At 35.7% G+C, this 23,097-nt stretch overlaps 1 protein-coding gene across 1 annotated transcript in view; it reads left to right on the top strand.

Moving 5' to 3' along the window:
- dpr15 (defective proboscis extension response 15) overlaps nt 1–23,097 on the top strand; it is a 112,821-nt gene that overhangs the window by 3,499 nt on the left and 86,225 nt on the right. The window contains exon 2 of the mRNA XM_073990933.1: nt 1,308–3,313. Coding sequence (XP_073847034.1) covers nt 1,308–3,313 — 2,006 coding nt within the window. The remainder of the gene's footprint in view (nt 1–1,307; nt 3,314–23,097) is intronic.

Here is a 23,097-nt window from a genome sequence, read left to right as displayed (position 1 = left end):
GAAGGACTTGGGCGTTAATTTCTTTCACCCTAAATGCGCACGACAATTTACAAAGGAGTTCTAAAACAGGCATTTCCAGTATTGGGAAACATTTTCGGATATCCCTAGTGGCAATTTCATCACGATTTTATAAACTTTTGTACACTTCGAGTCATCAAAACTTAAAGATTTGAATATAAATGCGGATATCCTGGAGGGGCCACCATATTCTACAGTGCTAAATATTCTCTAAACTGTATGGGAATGACTTAAGCGTAAAATATACGACTCTACGAGACAGTACGCTTCCAAAAATAAACTTGTTGACAGAAAAAAGCAAGCTTTGTAAAGCATTACACCTGATTATTTAAAGAATCCTTACCAAAGCAGGATATACGGGTGTATCCTTAATCAGGAGGGATATCCTTTTACCGAATAGTACTGAAAGTACTTCGTTTTTAATATAGAGTAAATATGCATCGATATTCTAATACAATCTTTCTTTATTCGCAAGTTTTAAAGGGGGGTTCTATTCAAATGAGCCAAATTTTTTACTCCAATTTTTGACTTTATTTTGTTTTTCTTGTATAATTCTTATATAAATTGGATTTGAATGCAAATGAATGACTAAGTTTACTCCAAACACATGAAGCTAAATATAATAAAAGTTAAAAACTTCATATCTTGTATAACTCGGAAAGAAATGGAGGTTGAATAAAATTTTGCAGGGGGGTTCTATTCAAGTGAGCGGCAGTGTATGTTCTATATCTCTGGTATGTTACCATGTATTTGAACTTATGTATGTATGACCGGACGGCTAAAATATGTCACAATCATATAAAAGAACTGCCTTGGAAAATAGTGCCCAGGTGTAGTGGAGTAGAGTATCACATGGTCGGACCTGTTCGACTACTTACTTGTATCTTAAACCGTTCAGAAGATATAGATTTTTGACACAAAAACTCCGTTTTGCGGACACTGCGCATAGTTTTCATATATGTGGGTTACTAACCCGACGCCAAGTATTATCGTTTTTATGCATGAACGAGCAGTACATGTTAGCTCACCTTCTTTAACGGCTTTTAAAAGCAGTTCCCCAGGTAACTCCACGGGAAGGTGAGTGTTCAACCTGACCCCATAATAGTTATATACATTAAAATTGTTGTATTTATAAATCTCCCAGCGACCGTGCTGTATCCCAAATGTAATATATCACATTATACCAAATGTAATATACCATCATTAAAGCCTTTATCCTTTAAATATCCTCCCTCTGATATTACAATAATGAACTGATGATATTCTTTCAACATTTTCATTTCCTGCAGGTACTTTATTGAATACCAACGAATATAACAACAACAATAATACAAGATTAAGGCTAAGCTCTCAACTGAATCACAATGTCATAAATGTTATGGAAACCAAACACATAGTGTCATTGTCGTCATTATCAACGACCACAACAACAGCACGGACACTACCACCACCAGCAAGATCGTCGTCATCAACACAAGTGAGAGCAATTGCAATGAAAGAAAGTAAAAAGTCCAAAGATGTGACAACGTCAGCTGTTGAATTAACAATACTACAACAACAGCCTGATGAACTTTTAGCATCATTGTCCGCCACCGTTTACCCATCGTCTTTAGCTTCATCATCACCAGCATCATCAGCGTTATTGCTGTCAACTACAGCGACAACAGCTACAGCTTTAGAAACCTCAAAAGCAACAACAATATTGTCTTCCATTCAAGCAGACACTGAAAGCGCCAGCACAATGGCAGAACAAAACTTGCACCATCATCCTCAACAACAACAACAAGAACAACAACCTAGTCGTCATAATCAAAAGCAACAATACATTGTTACAAAGCAAAGGACCACCACAGACAATGCAACAACAACAACATTAACTGGCAACATGACATCATCAGTAACATTATCTAGACGAAGAACGTTAGTTAATGAAAATAGTGACCAAGGCGAAAGCACTGGACAAATGTTACCACGCCTGCATGGCTATGCAAATATCAGCAACAGCAGCAGTACAAGCACAACAACTCCAACACCAACAGCTAACCACAAGTATACTTCAGCTGAACATTTATCTAAGTCTATGTCAACACCAGATCTCTCGGTCATTATTGCCCAAGAATTGGAGAAAAGGAATAAGGATTCTGGTCAACCGTCATTAGTAAAAACGAGCAGTGATGATGGGCAGCAACGGAGTCAGTTCAGCTTGGAACTTGAATTAATGAAGGTAAATAGGACAATGGCATATGGTTACCTAGCAACAATGAAGACAACAACGGAAACAACAACAGCACCACCACCGCCACCATCAGCAATGAGTTTGGTTAATGGAAACCGAATACAGGATTTCAATTTAAATACTCAAGCCATGAATGATACTTCAGTTCCATTTGACCATGAACATGGTGATGTGCCGGTAACACAAGTCGTAACCACAGAGCCGCCACCACCACCAACATCTTCATCGCCTGTGGCAGCAGCAGCAACAACAAAAACAGTTAAAACCTTTGAGATAAGTAGTAACCATGCAACACAAGCAACAACAACAACGAGTCACTACCAAATCATTACCAATGAAGTTTTATCGTCATTACATGACCATACAGCAGCTTTGGTAGCCGACACCAGTAGAAGCCAGTACATCAGTGTAAATCGAGCCCCATTGTATATGACCGTCATGAAGGCCTCAACAGGAACTTCACAAACAGCAGCAAGGTTTCTCGATAAGCCTTTCATGCAAGGTGTAGATGGTACTTCATTCCTGCAGCAAAGAGAAGTCGTTTCAACTAACCATCATTCCATTAAAAGCCATAACTCTTCAGTCAATGGAAATAGTTTGCATATGTCAGCACAGCAAAGTTCTGCATCTAATACTCGAAGAACATCTTTAGCAAATGGAATAACAAACACACATTCGTCATTGGCACATGGCAAGGGTGCGGTAACAACATTAACAACAGCAACATCGTATGGGCCATCACCTGTAACCCACCTACCAGCCCAACCTCCACCAGTATCTTTATCTGCATCGGCCTCAGCATCTGCATCTCCATCAGTAACAGCCACATTAGCAAATGGAAAATCTTTTGCAGTTCTTAGTAATATGACAACAACAACGACGACGACAACAACACCAAGACCAACAATTCCTACACCAACACCACCGCCCACATCAAAGACACCGAAACCAACTCGTCGTCGTCCAGTTGTTACAACCACACTGAAACCACCTCCAACCATAGATGACTATCAAATAGTGACAAGTCAAGCCGGTACTCATGCCTATTTGCCCTGCAATGTAAGTACAACAACAACACCAACCAACTGCACATCACACACTAAAAGGTATTTTTAATGAATTGCATCCCAAACACCCACCCACACAAATGCTTTGAGGCCAGCAGAATTTCCTTTGATATCTGTGAACAAATGTAGGTACCTTTTGACCACTTCAAAAGTAGACTCAAAGTTAGATAATATTTAAAATTTTTGTTCTTCTTTTCATTGAATGGGGTCAAAGTTTGTGGTCGGTCTATCGAAAGAAAAACAGAAATAATTCCTATAAAATGGCCAGTCATATTTGACAGTTCGTCCGGATGTTTGGTTTTTTAATTATTTCAAATAACAATCTTGACCACAATGTAAACAGAGATTAGTTTCTTTGGAAATAACTGATGTGTGATACATGAGTTAGGTGGGAAACATGTTCAAGTTTGTTCCGAAGAATGTCAACACCATAAATGTGTCGATCCTTAACATTACCACCCTAAAGATATTTTCATAATATAATTTTGTTCATCAGGTAACGCAATTAGCTTTCGGGTGAATCAAAAACCGTCAAATTAGGTTCAGCAGATGCAGAGGAAATTTAAGGTATAAATGTTGATTCCATAGTATGGAGGGTATATTAACAGCCTGTTCATGTATGCCGCACGAAAACCCGTACGAAAGGAAAGCAGTCACTCACGTCCGTCTAAAAAGGCGTTCATGTATTTCGCAAACTATCGTGCGCCTGCCGTGACGTATCCTTTGCAAAATACTACTAATTTGAATGTATATTTGTAGAACTAAGTTCCATAAATGAGAGCCAAATGAGAAATAAAAACAAAATCCACATACATACAAACATTGGAATATGTGTGATTTGTTTTGTTTGAGAAAATAAAATGTGTCAGTATTTTGAATTATTTTATTTAATTAATTTCTTCAAAATAATGAACGAAACCGCCCTTACAGCCTGTTTTTTTTTTAAATGCCTTTTTTATGATAAATTGGCGGTACTTTTTCTTCTGTGCTTCTGTGAAAATAAATAAAATGACATTCCCCATTTATTATTCAAATAATTCAGTTTTCCTTCAAAACGATGGGCCTTTTCCATTCGTTTATTTCTGATGTACTCGTTCGTCTTATTTTGTTACGAAAACCAAAAAAAAAAAAAAAAAAAAAAATACGAAAATGAAAAGCTTTCATTTATTTGTCACACGAATACAAACGTCAAGGGCTATGAAAACCAAACTGTGTCTTCGTTCATGAAATCGACGAACGAATGAGCAAAAACTTTTTACGAAAACAGGCTGTTAAATCGTGTCTATAATTATACCCTACACCACTATGTGGTAAGGGGTATTATGTGTTAGTGCATTTGTATGTAACATACAAAAGGAAGCGAGATAGACCCATAGTTCCTTCTAGGGATATACATAGAATCACTTTCTGAGTCGATTTATGCATGTCCGTCCGTCCGTCTGTTCGCAACATACAGGTCGCATTTGTTGACCGATTTCGCTGAAAATTGAAGAATACAATTTTTTTAGCCGTCGGAAGATCAAGTTCGAAGATGGGATATATCGGTTCACGTTTTGGTATAGCCCCCATATAACGGTACCCCCGATTTACGGTATTTTGACGTTTTCAGCTACATTTTCAGACCGATTTGGCTATAATTTGACATTTAGGGTTCTTAAGTGTCAATAAACATATATAACAAAACTTGTGGACATAGGTCCACGTTTTGGTATAGCCCCCATATAACGGTACCCCCCGATTTGCGGTATTTTGACGTTTTTAGCTACATTTTCAGACCGATTTAGCTATAACTTGACATTTAGGGTTCTTAAGTATCAATAAACTTATATAACAAAAGTTGTGGACATAGGTCCACGTTTTGGTATAGCCCCCATATAACGGTACACTCCGATTTGCGGTATTTTGACGTTTTTAGCTACATTTTCAGACCGATGTAGCTATAATTTAACATTTAGGGTTCTTAAGTGTCAATAAACTTATATAACAAAAGTTGTGGACATAGGTCCCCGTTTTGGTATAGCCCCCATATAACGGTGCCCCCCGATTTACGGTGTTTTGATGTTTTTAGCTACATTTTCAGACCGATATAGCTATAATTTGACATTTAGGGTTCTTAAGTGTCAATAAACTTATTAACAAAAGTTGTGGACATAGGTCCACGTTTTGGTATAGCCCCCATATAACGGTACCCTCCGATTTGCGGTATTTTGACGTTTTTAGCTACATTTTCAGACCGATGTAGCTATAATTTGACATTTAGGGTTCTTAAATGTCAATACACTTATATAACAAAAGTTGTGGACATAGGTCCAAGTTTTGGTATAGCCCCCATATAACGATACCCTCGATTTGCGGTGTTTTGACGTTTGTAGCTACATTTTCAGACCGATGTAGCTATAATTTGACATTTAAAGTTCTTAAATGTCAATAAACTTATATGACAAAAACTTGTGGACATAGGTCCACGTTTTGGTATAGCCCCCATATAACGGTTCATTTAAGTTCATATTTTCGTATAGCCCAGATACCTCCGAACTAGCTGTTAATGACATTTGAAGTTCCCACGTTATGTACCGATTTTCGATATTTTGAAGATTCTAGCTAAATTTTTTAACCGAATTAGGAGTTATTTGACCCACCAAAAATTGTCGACATACATAGTTAGATATAGGCACCATAAAAAAGGGCCTCCCGAATGAAGCATAAATGTACATAAACATTATCTGACATTTTAACGTACCCACTTAAAGTTGGGGACAGGAATGAAAAGTAATTATTCCATTTTAGTTCAGAATATTTTATGGTGGAGGGTATGAAAAGTTCGGCCCGGCCGAACTTAATGCTTTTTTACTTGTTTTTTTTATTTTATTTCAAGAATGTGGTGCATAAATTTGTTTTAGGATGTTCGGAGTTATTCGCGAGTTTATATTCTACTCGACAGTTACAAAGCAAGTGAATGATTTTGGCATTTACCCCCAGATTATGTATTTCGAAACGAAAATGTGTGCGCATGAAACACACACAAACCTTAGTTTTTGAAATATTATTTCTTTTGCTTTTGCTTCAAAACAAAATAACAAATTTGAAAAGCGCACTCAAATTTGGTAGTTTTTCTTGCGTATTCATTTTCTTATCGACATACATAAACAGGCCCTATATTTCTATAAAAGACAGTCCTTTCGAAATACATAAACCCAAATTTACATTGAAAAGTGTACGTTTACGTGTTATTTCGTATGGCTTGTCGGTCGCATAGATTTTCGTCTCAAGGTGTTTACATGAACAGAAAATGTTTTTTTTTTTCACTTCGGAAGCGCACGAAACCTTTCGGTCGACATACAAAAACGGAGGGTACGTTTATTTTTCCATTTCCCAGGCTTTTCTGGGTGAAATCGGTCACTTTTGATAAAAAAGGGTTTTTGATTTCCTCTATTTTTTGCTGTGTTGATGCTGCACATCAGCAAAACATTTCAGCACATTTTTAGATCTTTTTGACTAACGGTTTCAGAGATATCGCGCCTTAAAAAAGTCGAATTTTGTAAAAACTATATGGAAAGAAATATTTATAACTTCTTTAATATTGGTCCAAATTTAATTTTTTTCGTAATAAAAATGGGAATACATTTGTGCACAGTGGTGCAATTTTCGCGATTTAATATTTATACCCTACTCACAATTTGGGAAGGGTATTATAAGTTTGTTTTGCTAAAAATGCATGTAATAATAATAATTGTTCCAGAGACATCCCAATGGAGACTTCTCTCATATTCATATTAGCTCAATGATATGGGACCTACAGTTTATCGCCGAGTCCGAACGACGCACGTTGGGGCAAGATTGAAAAAATACGGGTCTTAATTGAAAAATTGAAACACAAATTTTTGACAATCTGTCTTGACAAGGTTAACGAGTACAAAATTGTACTACTTTTCGTGTAGCACAGTGTTAAAGTTGAAGATATTTTTAAAACTTAAGAAACAGGTAAAAATTATTAAATTTTGCTGCTTTTAAATCGCCATAACGTAGTTTTTGCTACATAAACTTGGCATTTTCAAAATGGATATTTCAAACAGAGGTAATTCTTAATATTTTAGGAAAAAATTGCACTGAAAAAGTCTTGTAGAAATTTGTTTTAAAAATTCGTCAAAATGTGTCCAGATTTTGCATAATTTTGAAATGTATTGGAGTATAACAAAAAAGAGTGTCGAGAAGGTCGTCAGAATTTTTTTTTGTATTTTTCTCTTGATTGTTGTCTTTGATATTGCGGAAACAAAACTTGCGTCTTGCTTGCGCATTTTGAGTTATGTCAAAAATGGTGGAAATAGCTGTGGGCCAAATTTTTGCATTTTGGGGTTTTTGTCTTCATTTTCCCTGTTATTGTTGTACAGTATGTCGTGTTTTGGTTTAATGTCTGTGTTCACCCTACATAAGACAATGTGTGCAGGTCCACCATCATGTTACAGTTACTATATATAATAATTTATATGAAATGATGGCAATGCACAAGGGATGAAATCGCAAAAAATTGAGATTAATTAAAAAAAATTAAATTCGGTTTTTGGTATGACTGTCGTTACATGGTAATATGGTACAAAATTCCAAGTCTTTAACCAAAATGTCTAGATCATATATTGTTTACTTCTAAAGTTACTCTGTGATAAAGCTAAAGAATTTTTAATAATTTAAAGAGCACCATCAAAAATTAATTTTTTTTGGTATATAAAGAGTAATATTTTCTACGCATCAAAAGTGCCCTTTTAAGAAAGGAATCGTCAACAGTTAGAAATCTGAGACTTAGAAAAATATATTTATGGCAAAAGAAGTTTAGAAGCATATTAAAAATTAATTTAAAATGTATCCATTTTTCCCTATATTTTTTTAAAAGTATTTAGAGTTAAAAAAGTAGCAGATTATTTTATATGGAGGTTTAGTTGCAATATATGCATAAAATATTCGAAAACCCCCAAATTTGACTGTACCTCTATAAGGGGCCTATACCAAAACATTGACCTATATTGACAAATTTTCACACTATGAATTCTTAGGCATTCAGAACTATAAATCCTAATTTACAGATAAATGTACTAAAAAATGTGGTCAAGACCCTCGAAATACATAAAATCGGGAGATACCCATGTATGGTAGGTACACTTAAATATTGACTAAACTTAATAATTTTTTGCCAAATATTAGCTTAACCAATAATTTATCATATTAGAGGATTTTAGATTCATCAAATAAGAAATGTAGACAAAACCGTAAAAACACTTCATAGTTTTTATGGTACCCATTTATGAGGGCTTCGAATATACCTCTCCAATCACTCAAATTGCACAAAAACTGTGTTCCGTTATATTGATTGAAGTGTAAACATTCGAAAAATATTAACATTAGATCACTCAAATACTTCCCTGAATTAATCTCCGTTTTTTGGAATCTTGCCCCAATGTGCGACGTGTCCTAAGACACCACTTGTAGAGAAGTTTTACATGGCTGAAATATTCAGGAAATGTCGCCAACAGTACTGAGGGGTATATTGCCACTGTTGAAAATGTGATGTTGTCTAGCCGGGGAATCGAACCCACGACCTTCTGCGTGCAAGGCGGGTGTGCATACCATTGCACCACGGTGGTACCCAAAAAATTCATGTGACACCGCGAAATATTCCTCGTAGACCCCTAATGTTATATACCATTTTTCATATCTCGAGGTGATAAAGCGAAACTCCAGGCCGCAATTATTTACCCATTGTCACGAAATTTGGTATGGAGGTCAGTTTCACATCAGAATATTTAGGGGTGAAACGGACCAAAAACACAATTTTTATCCGAATTTGTATCTGCTCTGTAGGTCGCAATCATAGTCCGACCAGATAGTCGTTAGCGGGTAAAATGTACCAAAACTTTTGTGTGAAAATTGGAAAAAAAATGTAATACATATGTTATATCTTTATTCCTGGTAGACATATTCCGCCCACGTGAGTAATTTTTGAAAGACGATCTCTCAACCTTTCCATAGAAGCCAATTATTTTGATGTACGTGCTCAGATAATAGAGTTATATCCTAGTACATACGGATATTCCACAGTTTATTGTAACCATAACCACGCCAGAGCTCGCAGTTATAGTTGAATACTGACAAATTTTTACACGAGGTTTGGATAATGAGCGGATAGTTCTTTATGGGTGAAGTTTTTAGAGAAAATATCCAAATTAAATTTTTGATCCATATTTTATTTCTAGGAAACATATTTCGGCAATCTATGAAAATAAACTTGAACACCAACATGAATACAACGGCTAGATAACTACTGATTTTCTTGCATAGAACTACATTTACATTCCATGTTACAAAATATCGCAATCATGATAGAAAAGTTTTCAAATCATGAAAGAAGAATTCCCAGAGTTTTAAATTGTTACAAAGAACAATGCTGTACGGGGTCTAGAATTTTTTAGGATACCTTTGGTAAAAATTAATGTAATAGTACCTCAAATTATTGGTTTTTTTTTCATTGAACGATACGATAAATACCGCCGAAAACTATTTCTAAAATTTTTTTAATATTTATTATACCCTCAACCTTTAAACCAAAGAGATTATCGAAGTAATGATTTTCAACCCCAAGTATGTTTGAACGAAATCTATTTCAGACAATTTGGAGTCGATTTATCAATGTCCGTCCGTCTGTCTGGCTGGTGCACACGATAACTCTCGAAGAATCAACCTATTTGGTTCAAATTTTAAGTCTCGTAAATTTTGTCCAAACTTAGTTTAATTTCGAAGATGGACCATATCGGTCTACCCCTTCCGTTAATTACCCCCACAAAAGTTCAAAATTTTTCGCTAAGATTATTCGCACTATAGTTCCAGAAGGGACTTACCGAATTGTTCCAATCTAGGGATGTGGAAATATTACTTCCATGGATATATCAGTTTCGGATATGGACTATATCGGGGCATGTCCATACTTATTGAGAAAACACCACCATATGTAGTAGCTGGAGAGCACTATAACTCTCGAACTGATTAACCGATTTGGTCCAAAATCAAGTTCGGACCAACTTTATATCTGCGAATATTTTGTCCAAATTGAGTTTAACTTCTAAAATGGCCCATATCGGTGCTCTCCTAGGGTACCTCCACCACAAAAGTTCAACATTAGTGTCTAAGTGCAGTTTAGGGTCTGTTCGAAGAACCTTTGGACATGTATACCGATGCTGTTCGTTGTGGTCCTGTTTAAAGCGATATTATGTTTTCCGTGGACAAGTCCATTCTTCCTGGCATACTGATCCAAAAGGTATACGATGACCCACTGAAATGACTATATGACTGCCAAATAAGATCCACTTCCATATCGGGCCAAGTCCCTCCATTCCTTTAAGTACCTCCTCCGTAACACTTTTGAAGTTTAATCCTAATCCACATTTTTGTCGGCAAGTTCAAATGTCCAAAAACGGTTACAAAATTCTGAAAATATCGTAAATACATTCGATCTGTCTATAGAAGGTTTAACGTCATATAAGTTGAGGGTATATCTCTGTCGGCAAAGCCGACTGATACCTTTTTACTTGTTTTGCATTTTTTATCTTTGTGGCCTTGTTACGACGGTAAATTTTTTTTTGGGGGCAAAGGTCCATTCTCCTTGGGAAATTGGCCCAAAATTAAAAAAAAATAAAAACCATAGAGACGTTATAAGTATTGAGTTTACTTATTTTCTTTGTGTCCGAGGCTGAGGGTATATATCCGTCGGCACAGTTGACTAATACTTTCTAACTTGTTTTAATAATAAAAGCACCGACTGGTCATTAAAAAATACCGAAAATAATACCTTATGTTTCAAGTAATGACGGCGTATATATGTATGTATGTCCTATATCTCTGGTATCCCAGCAAAGCAAATGTCGGATGTCCGATATATCGGAACAATTTCGGAAGCAAAATCGTACAGATTTCGTTCAGTTTTCTATACGATTTTTCGGAATGTCGGAAGTAAATTTCCCTAATGTTTTTCTTCCGATTTCGGTACGAATTCGAATCGATATGTCGGAAACAAATTTCCCTTCGCACAACAACCCCCTTTTGTATATATCTAACAAGCAACATTTTAGTTTTTTGTCGAAAAACAAAATGGTTGGTTATAAAATTCGCATATACAATTTTTAAATACATATTTCAAATATAAATGCAACATATAATAATTCAAGCTAGTGCTGAGAGACTCAACATATTCGTACACAAAGTTTACATTGTTCTACAATAACTACAAAATTATAACAACAATGAAAATTATTAGTTGCTTTTGAAATTAAAATATTCCAATAAAAAAAATAACAAAGAAAAATTGATCAATAAAAAAGAGAGGCGTCAGAGGAAACATTTGTCCTTCGATGTTCATACGACATTATTCCAAAATCGTTCAGAAATCTTTACGAAGATTCGGAGAAAAAAATTCGCATTCCGAATTTCTCAAGGATTTTCTTCGGATTTCGTTTCGATTTCGCTCCGATATTTCGTTCCGAAATTATGTCATCCACTCCATACAACTTTCGTTAAGATATCGTTACGATTTCGGACGTAGTGATCGATATTTTTTCCAATTTCGTTACGATGTCGGTACGATTTGTTTGCTGGGATGTTACCATGTATATCAACTTATGTATGTATGACCGGACGGCTAAAATATGTCGCAATCATACAAAATAAATTCCTTGCCCAGGTGTAGTGGAGTAAGGTATCACATGGTCGGCCCTGTCCCACTTTAACCCTCTCTTACTTGTTTCTTCTTACAAAAATTTTTTACATTTGCTCAACATGTTTTTTTTGTTTTTGCTATAATATGCGAACCGCTAAACAGATTTGCAAAGTTTTGGTTTCATTTGAATCTTTGCTATGTTTGTATACATATTTTTATACCCTCCACCATAGTATGGAGGGTATATTAAGTTTGTTTTTCCGTTTGTAACGCATTGAAATACTCATTTGCGACCCTATAAAGTATATATATTCTTGATCAGGGTAAAATTCTGAGTCGATCTGTGCACGTCCGTCCGTCCGTCCGTCGGTCCGTCCGTCTGTGGTAATCACTCTAGCATCTACAAAAATTGAGATAGAACGATGAAATTTTGGGAAAATGCGTCTTTTGTTTGCAGGCAGGTCAAGTTCGATGATGGGCTACATCGGTCCACGTTTTGGTATAGCCCCCATATAACGGTACCCCCCGATTTACGGTATTTTGCCGTTTTTAGCTACATTTTCAGACCGATTTAGCTATAATTTGACATTTAGGGTTCTTAAGTGTCAATAAACTTATATAACAAAAGTTGTGGACATAGGTCCACGTTTTGGTATAGCCCCCATATAACGGTACCCCCCGATTTACGGTATTTTGACGTTTCTAGCTACATTTTCATACCGATTTAGCTATTATTTGACATTTAGGGTTCTTAAGTGTCAATAAACTTATATAAGAAAAGTTGTGGACATAGGTCCACTTTTTGGTATATTTCCCCTTTAACGGTACCCCCGATTTACGGTATTTTGACGTTTTTAGCTACATTTTCAGACCGACATAGCTATAAATTGACATTTAGGGTTCCTAAGTGTAAATAAACTTATATAACAAAAGTTGTGGACATAGGTCCACGTTTTGGTATAGCCCCCATATAACGGTACCCCCCGATTTACGGTATTTTTACGTTTTTAGCTACATTTTCAGACCGAGTTAGCTATAATTTGACATTTAGGGTTCTTAATTGTCAATAAACTTATATGTATAACAAAACTTGTGGACATAGGTCCACGTTTTGGTATAGCCCCCATATAATGGTACGCCCCGATTTACGGTATTTTGACGTTTTTAGTTACATTTTCAGAACGATTTGGCTATAATTTGACATTTAGGGTTCTCAAGTATCAATAAACTTATATAACAAAAGTTGTAGACATAGATCCACGTTTTGATATAGCCCCCATATAACGGTACCTCCGATTTACGGTATTGGGCGTTTTTAGCTACATTTTCAGACCGATTTAGCTATAAATTGACATTTAGGGTTCTAAAGTGTCAATTAACTTATATAACAAAACTAGTGGGCATAGGTCCATGTTTTGTAATAGCCCCCTTATAACGTTACCGCCCGATTTCAGGTATTTTGACGTTTAAAGTCACATTTCTAGACCTAATTAGCTATAATTTGATGTTTAGGGTTCTTAGTGACCAAAAAACTTATATTCGAAAAAATTATGAACACAGGTCCATGTTTTGGTATAGCCCCATATAACGGTACCTCCCGATTTTCGGTGTTTTGAGAATGTTACCTACAAGTTTTAACCGAATTATCTGTAATTTGAACATTTGACATTTGAAATTCTTAGTGGTCACCACACCTCTGCACCAAAAATTGTCAAGATAGGTCGATGTATTGATAAAGCCCCCATATAAAAGTACCTCCCGATTTTCAGTAATTTTATGATTTTAGCTACAATATTAAACCGAACTACCAGTAATTTGACATTTGAAGTTCTTAGTGGTCACAACACATCTCCATCAAAATTGTCAACATAGATCCATGTTAGGATATAGCTCCCATATAAAGGTACCTTCCAATTTTCAGTAATTTGGCAATTTTAGCTACAATTTTTAACCGAACTAACTATAATTTGACATTTGAAGGTTGTAGTGGTCACCACACATCTGCATCAAATATTTTCAACATAGCCCCAATATAACGATACTCCCCGATTTTCGGTACTTTGAGGATTTTACTTAAAATGTTTAAACGAACGTAGGTCCATGTTTTGGCATAGCCCCAAAACAAACCTCCCGATTTTCCGTACCTTAGCTTTATTTTTTGGACGAACTTTCTGTAATTTCAAATTTAAAAGCTAACAAAAATTCTGCAACAAAAATTGTTCATTTAAGTTCATATTTTCGTATAGCCCACATACCTCCGAACTAGCTGTTAATGACATTTGAAGTTCCCACGTCATGTACCGATTTTTGGTATTTTGAGGATTCTAGCTACAATTTTTAAGCGAATTAGGAGTTATTTGACATTAAAGGCTCCTATCAAAACTTGTCAACATAGGACCATGTTTTATTATAACCCCTATATAACGGTACCTCCCAATTTCTAGCCCACCAAAAATTGTCAACATACATACCTAGATATAGGCACCATAAAAAGGGCCTCCCGAATGAAGCATTTTATGTATATTATCTGATATTTTAAAGATGGGGACAGGAATGAAAACTAATTATTCCATTTTAGTTTATAATATTTTATGGTGGAGGGTATGAAAAGTTCGGCCCGGCCGAACTTAACGCTTTTTTACTTGTTTTTTAATATTTTTAAGATGCATAAACAGCTTGAATTTTATTAAAACATGTTGCAAACTTTTAAAGTTTTTTTAATTCTTTCTTAATTTCCGCGAAAATTTACAACTTTTGTACTAAAGTTTTGGGACCTCAGTAATCATATAGTACGTAGGAAGCCATTAATAGAAGAACGCTAAGACGCCGGCAACCTTGACACTCAGTTGTCGGAGACCCACGAAAACAACATCCTAATACGCCTGAAGATCGGCTTAACCGCGTAGCGTAATGGTTAGATGAGTGAGACTTCGGTAGACTCCTAATTTTTCAATGTATATCTAAGGTCTAACAGCTCAACTCGAAAGAGAATTAATTAAATATCACTATAAATGACCTTCGCCTTAATAAGGCAAAAATAAAAAATAATTTCAGCATGAGCCAGACTGGGATTCGAACCTGGGTCTTTGCATATAGTTTTTACGACTATTCGACTTTTTTGAAGACGCGATATCTCTTGAACCGTTAGTAAAAAAAAACAAAATCTAAAAATATACTGAAATAGAAATGTCAAGTTTGAAGATGGGCTATATCGTCCCATTTTTTGGTGTAGCCTCCATATAACGGTATTTTCAAGATTTAAGCTACATTTAATTAATTAAACGAAATATTTGTAATTTGGCATTTTATATTCTAAGGGGTCACAACAACCATTTAACGATACTTTCCGTTTTTAGGTATTATGAAGGTTTAGTAATATTTTTTGACTGAACTATTGGCAATTTGACATTTGAAGTTATCAGTGGTAACGAAACTTCTCCACCAAAAATTGTAAACATAAGTTTATGTTTTGGTATAGCTCCATATAACGGTACTTCCCGATTTTTGGTATTTTAAGGATTTTAGTTACAATTTCTAACCAAACTAACTATAATTTGAGATTTGGGGTTCATCACCAAAAATCATTAACATAGACCCATGCTTAGGTATCGTCCTCATATAACGCTAACTACCGAGTTTCGGCATTTTAAGAGTTTTAACTACATGTTTTACCGAAATAGCGGTACATTGGCATTTGCAATCGCAAAACTTCTACACCAAAAATTGTCAACATAGATCCATGTTTCGATTTCGCCTTCATATAACAGTACCTTTTGATTTTCGAAATTTTGAGCATTTTAGCTACAATTTTTGACTGAACTACCTTTTATCTATGCAGGGTCCGTGTTTTGGTATAGCCCCTATAATTCCCTGTGGTCAAAAACTTCTAAACCCAAATTGTCAAAATAGGTCCGCACTTAGATGTAGCTCCCATGTAAAGGTACCCCTCGATTAAAGATATTTTATGATACATTTCCTGATATAACTTAGGCATTTGGGGTATCCGTGATACACTAGGATTTTTGAGCAATTTATATAAATTTGTTGACTGAACTGTCTGTAATTTTAGGTTTGAAGTTCCCAGTGGTCAAAAAACTCCTTCACGTAAAAAGTTGCCAACATAGGTCCGCACTTAGATGTAGCTCCCATGTAAATATACCACCCGATTAAGTATATTTTTGGATACATTTCCTGACCTAAAGTAGGCATTTGGCGTATCTGTGGCCCAAAGACTTATCCACCTATAATTGTTGACAGCAAAGAAAACTAATTATTCCTTTTTTAGTTCAGAATATTTTATGGTGGAGGGTATAAAAAGCTCGGCCCGGCCTAAATTAAGAATATGTTACCTTATACATGACACCGTGGGGGTGTAATTACTAAAACAGAAAATCCAACCCATAATATGCTGAAAATATATCTCAACTAATTTACATCGATTTCCCATTGCAATAAAAATTTAAATTCATGCACACTGACACACACACACAAAATTATCGTTTTGAGTATGAAAAGGGACAAAGTGGCAGCTATAAAGGAAACAAAGTCATTTCGAAAAGGGGGAAACAAATAACTTTAATAAATAAATCTGCCATAAAATGCATTTCCGTAAGATTTCGCCAGAGACATTCTAGCAAAGCATGCGGGATGTTCACTTGCTTCATTTTTGTTTTCTTTTATTTTTTTTTTGCATACAACTTGTACCCGCAGTTCCCTGTTCGCTGGCTTTAGTCTAACAGATATAACTATAACTTTGCATATTACCGTTTACTTTCCCTCATTGTTATTGTAATGGAAATTTTTTCTCTGCCAGAAATTGGGTCAATGTGATGCAATGTTCTTCTATACTTTACTCGCGTTCATATGTATTAAACGTATTTTATTTTGCTGCTACTGCTGCGAGAGACAGCAAAATAAGAGGGGAGACCCTGTGTTTTGTGTTACAGAAGTTCAGTTGTAACAAAGACAACGACGGCGATGGCTGTTCAACAAGAGAATAGAAAAGAACTGAAACACTGACAACAAAAAACGGAACAAATTTAGAAATGCAAAAAAAAAGAAAATCTGGCATAGTTGAAAATATTGTTGCATTGCCAGAAAGGGAGAGGAAAAAATTAGAATGGACTGGAACTAACTGTATGACGACGACGACGTCGGGTTTATTGCAATCATAAAAATACACTTTGAAATGAGAAAATAATTATAGAACGCTCATTTCAGCGTTAATTATGAACAAGATGAATTTTATTTCCCTAGCAGTTGTACACACACACACACTGCTGTTGCTCACCCACAATAATATTTGGTTGGCTGATTTCAAAGCAAACTCAAAACTACAACTAAGTTCAACAAATTAAAAATCATATTTATGTTGACTCTGTTAAGACTTAGAAAAAACAAAAAATAAAAACGAAAACACTCACATTCATAAACGCACAACCACAAATATATATTCGAAGTGGTAAAACTTAGTGCCAAAGGGATGGGAGGGGTTGGAATAAAAATCACATTAAATAAATTGAAATATAATTACAAGTTTCGCACATAAAAAACGATGTCGATTGTGTTTTCTACGAATTTAAATAATTAGAAAAAGACTGGTTATATTGTTATTCGCAGATATTAAAAGGCGGAAATTTTTAGTTAAGTTAACAATTTTTAGCCGAGAAAAAAATTACCAAATTGTTTAAAACACCAACAAATATGGAAATCTGTAATTCGCAAATCTTACAAAGGTGTCTTCTATAACTTGAAGACCTTCTAATCTATGAGTAGCATACCTCCTAATGTGCTATTCTCAGCAAAGAAATCATTACAAAATAATGGGTTTTTATAGTAATTGTTGGTAGCCGTAACTACTTACAATACCCCTTACTAACCCATTATTTTAAAAAGAGCAAGTCGCACTGAATAACTGGTTATTCTATAACCACCAGAATAACTAGTTATTCTATGGTCACTTGAAGTTAAACAAGTAAAAAGTAAAAAGTTTGGCCGGGCCGAACTTTTTATACCCTCCACCATACAATAGTCTTAACTAAAATGGAATAATTAGGGTCCTTTCACAATTTTAGGTGGAACAACTTTTCGACAATGGATAGAAACCTACTGCCTCCCACTATTGCTTAAATTACACTGTGAACACAAATGTTGGGGCAGAGATAATTCCTTTTGGAAATGCAAGCCATTGGTGTGCGTACATTAAAAACCCCGAAGGACAGATGCGCCGTGAGTCGAACTTCTGCGTTATGGCGTGATGAAGTTTTTGCAAGAGACCCTGTAAGCCATCATGAATTAGCATTATATCTTTGCTTGTTGTTTTTGTAGAGCACTTAAGCAACAGTGAACAAAGATATTACGCTAATTCCTGATGGCCCACAGGGTCTCTATCAAAAATTTTATCACGCCATAACGCGGAAGTTCGACTCACGGCGGATCTGTCTTTCGGGGTTCATAATATACTCACCAAGGCCTTTCTTCCCCAAGAGGAATTTTCCGTCCCCAGACTTTCACGTCCATTTTGTTGCACAGTGTTATCTAATCTAATCTAATCTAAAACAAGTAAGAAAAGCGTTAAGTTCGGTCGGGCCGAACTTTTTATACCCTCCACCACAAATTTCAGCCATTTCGGTGGATTAATGTGGCCACAACCTTCAAAATACCGAAATTCGTTCTATGGGGGCTATATGATGGCGTGAACCTATACCTACAAATTTCTGGGGGAAAGTTTTATACGCCTAAAGAAGACTTAATACCAAATTTCAGCCATATCGGTGTGATAATGAGGCTAAAACGTTCAAAATATCGAAAATCGGGAGATATTGTATTATGGGGGCTATATCAACACGTGGACCTATATAAACATTTTATGGTAGAAATGTTTCTTAGCCTCTGGAAACACAAAATACAAAGTTACAACCGATTCTTTGGTCAAATGGGTCTAATACATTGAAAATATATTAAAATGACGCGTACTTTATAAGGGGTCTTATGTGGGGACTATACCAAAACGTGGACCTATATAACCCAACTTTGGTAGGAATGTTTTCTGGCCTCTGAAGACACAAAATACCAAATTACAACCAATTCTGTGGCCAAATGGGTCTAATACATTCAAAATATATTAAAATGACGCGTACTTTATATGGGGCCTTATATGGGGGCTATACCAAAACGTGGACCTATATAACCCAACTTTGGTAGGGATATTTTTTGGCCTCTGGAGACACAAAGTACCAAATTACAACCAATTCGGTGGTAAAATGGGCCAAATATCTTAAAAATTCCTTAAAACGACGACGCGTCACGCGTCAGTTTGTATGGGGGCTATACGAAAGCGTGGACCTACATAGCCCGCTTTCAATACCAAAAGTCCTACGTAAATATAACATATTTTCCCAAAATTTCATCAACCTACGTCAATCCGTTTGGACGCTAGAGTGATTTCCACAGACGGACAGACGGACAGACGGACGGACATGGCTATATCGATGTAGAATTGCACGCTGATCAAGAATATATATACTTTGTGGGGTCTACAATGATTATTTCGAGTAGTTACAAACGTAGTGACAAACTTAATATACCCTCATCCTATGGTGGAGGGTATAAAAATGTGTTCAGCGAGGTGAAAGGTACCACATACGGGGCTATATCAAAGAGTCAACCTATCTTTTAATTTTTTGGCGGAAAAGTTTTATAGCTGCAGGGAACTTCAAGAGTCAATTTGAGGGTAGTTTCATCAAAACAATGTAGACCCTCAAAAATGGACCCATGTTGACGAATTTTAGTGAAGAAATTTCGTGACCACTGAAAATTCCCGAAAATCGGGAGGTACAGTTATATGGAGGGATATACCAAAACATGGACCTATATTGACGATTATTTTTGAATAGACAAAATTGTAGCTAAAACTCTCAAAATACTGATCATTACAGCTAGTTCGGTTAAAAATTGCAGCTAAAATTCTCAAAATACCGAAATCGGGAGATACCGTTATATGGGGGCTATACCAAAACATGGACCTATGTTGACGATGTTTCGTTGGAGATGTTATATGACCACTGAGAACTTCAAATGTCAAATTACAGCTATTTCGGTTAAAAACTGTAGCTAAAATTCTCAAAATACCGAAAAATGGGAGGTACCGTTATATGGGGGCTATACCAAAACATGGACTTATGTTGACGATGTTTGGTGGGGATGTTTTATGACCACTGAGAACCTCAAATGGCAAATTACAGCTAGTTCGGTTAAAAATCGTAACTAAAATGCTCAAAATAAAGAAAATCGGGCGGTACCGTTATATGGGGGCTATACCAAAACATGGACCTATGTTGACGATGTTTGGTGGAGATGTTTCATGACCACTGAGAACCTCAAATGTCAAATTGCAGATAGTTCGGTTACAAATTGTGGCTAAAATTCTCAAAATACCGAAAATCGGGAGGTACCGTTATATGGGGGCTATACCAAAACATGGACCTATATTGACGATGCTTAGTGGATATATTTCATGACCACTGAGAACCTCAAATGGCAAATTACAGCTAGTTCGGTTAAAATTTGTAGCTAAAATTCTCAAAATACCGAAAATCGGTAGGTACCGTTATATAGGGACTATACCAAAACATGGACCTATGCCCATATCCTTTGAGATATAAGTTTGCTGATCACTAGGAACCCTAAGTGACAAATTATAGCTAATTCGGTCTGCAAATGTGGCGAAGAACGTCAAAATACCTCAAATCCGGAGGTACCGTTATATGGGGGCTATACCAAAGAGTGGACCGATATAGCCCATCTTCGAACTTGACCTGCGTATGAAAAAAAGACCCTCGGGTGCAAAATTTCAGCACTCTATCTCAATTATTGCGTACGCTAGAGTGATTACAACAGACGGACAGACAGACGGACAGACGGACATGGCTAGATCGTCTTAGAATTTTATCCTGATCAAGAATATATATACTTTATAGGGTCGCAAATGATTAGTTCGATGTGTTACAAACGGAATGACAAACTTAATATACCCTCCATACTATGGTGGAGGGTATAAAAGGAATAAGCTAAAAACATATGTTCTATTTTAATAACACCTGAGGTGGATTTTGTTTTCAATTTCAATATACTTCATATTTATACCCTATACCACAATGTGGAAAAGGGTATTATAAGTTTGTTTTGGTAAAAATTCATGTAACACCGCGAAATATTCGTCGGAGACCCCCAATGTGGTATACCAATCTTCATATCTCGACGAGATAAAGCGATTTTGAGATGTGTGTCATTACAAATTGGCCTACTTTCTCATTGTTTTAACACGGGCATGTGATTGGGAGTAAGTACTTATTTTTTTTTTGGCTACTAAAAAGTAGAAAAATAAGTAGTTACTCCCTGGTTACTTCAAGTCGTAACTACTTATTAGAGAACTTATTTATTTACTTTTAAGTGCCAAGAAATAAGTACTTACTCCCTATGACATGCCCGTGTTAAAATAATGAGAAAGTAGGCCAATTTTTGATGAGTATTTTTGCTGGGTACTTAGAGAATAGTAAAATAAATAGTTTTAACTTGACACATTACTTTGAATCGGTTACATAATGACTAACGGATCCGAATTTTTGCTGGGTAGTGTAAGTATTCTACCCAGCAAAAATTCGGAAAAAGGTTTTCTATAGATAGAATATATTTTAAAGAGGTCTTCTTTAGTTAGAAGAGTTCATAAAGGTGTCTTCTATAGATAGAAGACCTCTTATAGGGGTCATTTATATATAGAAATGGGGACATTTATAGGTGGTGGACCTCCTAAAGGGTTCATTTGTAGATAAAGGAGCTTCTAAAGGCGTCATGAATAGATAGAAGTCTTCATAAATGCTTTTTCTTTAGATAAAAGACTTCGTAAAGGCGTATTCTCTAGATAGAAGACCTCCTAAATGGAAAATTTTCAAATAAAAGACCTACAAACGGATCGTCTATAGATAGAAGACCTTCTGCATGCGTTTTCTATATGTAGAAGACAATATTGGGGGGTCTTCTACGAATGGAAGACCTCCTAAAGGAGACTTCTACAAATATAAGACCTCCTATAGTCGTGTTCTATAGATAGAAGATCTCTTTATAGAATCTTCTACAGATGGAAAACATCATAATGGAATCTACTATAGATAGAAGACTTCTTAAAAGTGTCATCTCTAAATAAAAGACCCCCTAATAAGGTCACCTATAGATGGAAGACCTCATAAAGGGTTCATAAATAGATAGTAGGGATAGGTTAATCGACTTTCGATTAATCGATTAATAAAATCGTAGTCGACTTTTGTCTGGAGGGAAAATCGTATAATCGATTATCTTGTGATCGATTTCCGAGTTTGCCCATAGATTGTTGACTGGGCGGTTTTACACTTCTTTACAGTTTCAAAAGAAAACTCGGAAATTGACGAATAGTCGATTATAATCGATTTTCTGTGGTTATGAAAAAGTCGAAACTCGAGTTTTAGGACAACTGAAATAATCACCAGACGAATTTTTAGGTTTAGACCAAACTCCAAAGGTCTAAAAATCTGTTATTGCTTTCCATTACCCATCCCTAATAGATAGAAGACTTCACAAAGGGATCTTCTATAGATAGAAGATCTCGTAAATAAATGATCTCCTAATGATGTCTTCTATTAATAGAAGACCACCTAAAGTCGCATTCTAAATATAGATTACTTCATAAAGACGTTTTCTATAGATAGAATACTTCCTAAGGGGTGTTTCATAGATAGAAGAGCTTCTGAAGGGGTCTTATGTCCGAATAATACTTCCCAGGTAGAGGTATTCTATATATAAAAGAGAACTTAATGCTGTCTTCTACAACAAGAAATCTTCTTAAAGGCGCCTTCTATGGAATTAAAGTGTTCTTCAAATGTCTTCTGTGGATAGAAAGCCTTCTTCAGGTGTCTTCTATGTATAGAAAACCTCCTAAATGGGACTTCTATAGATATAGGAACTCTTAAAGGGGACTGCTATAGACATAATATAGAAGACCTCCTAAAAGGGTTTTCTATAGATAGTAGACCTACTGAAAGGGTCTTTGA

This window comes from Musca autumnalis, unplaced genomic scaffold (assembly GCF_047663935.1).
Source record: "Musca autumnalis isolate F117 unplaced genomic scaffold, ASM4766393v1 scaffold_1, whole genome shotgun sequence".
Classification (NCBI taxonomy): domain Eukaryota; kingdom Metazoa; phylum Arthropoda; class Insecta; order Diptera; family Muscidae; genus Musca; species Musca autumnalis.
This window is presented reverse-complemented; position numbering and strand designations above follow the sequence as displayed.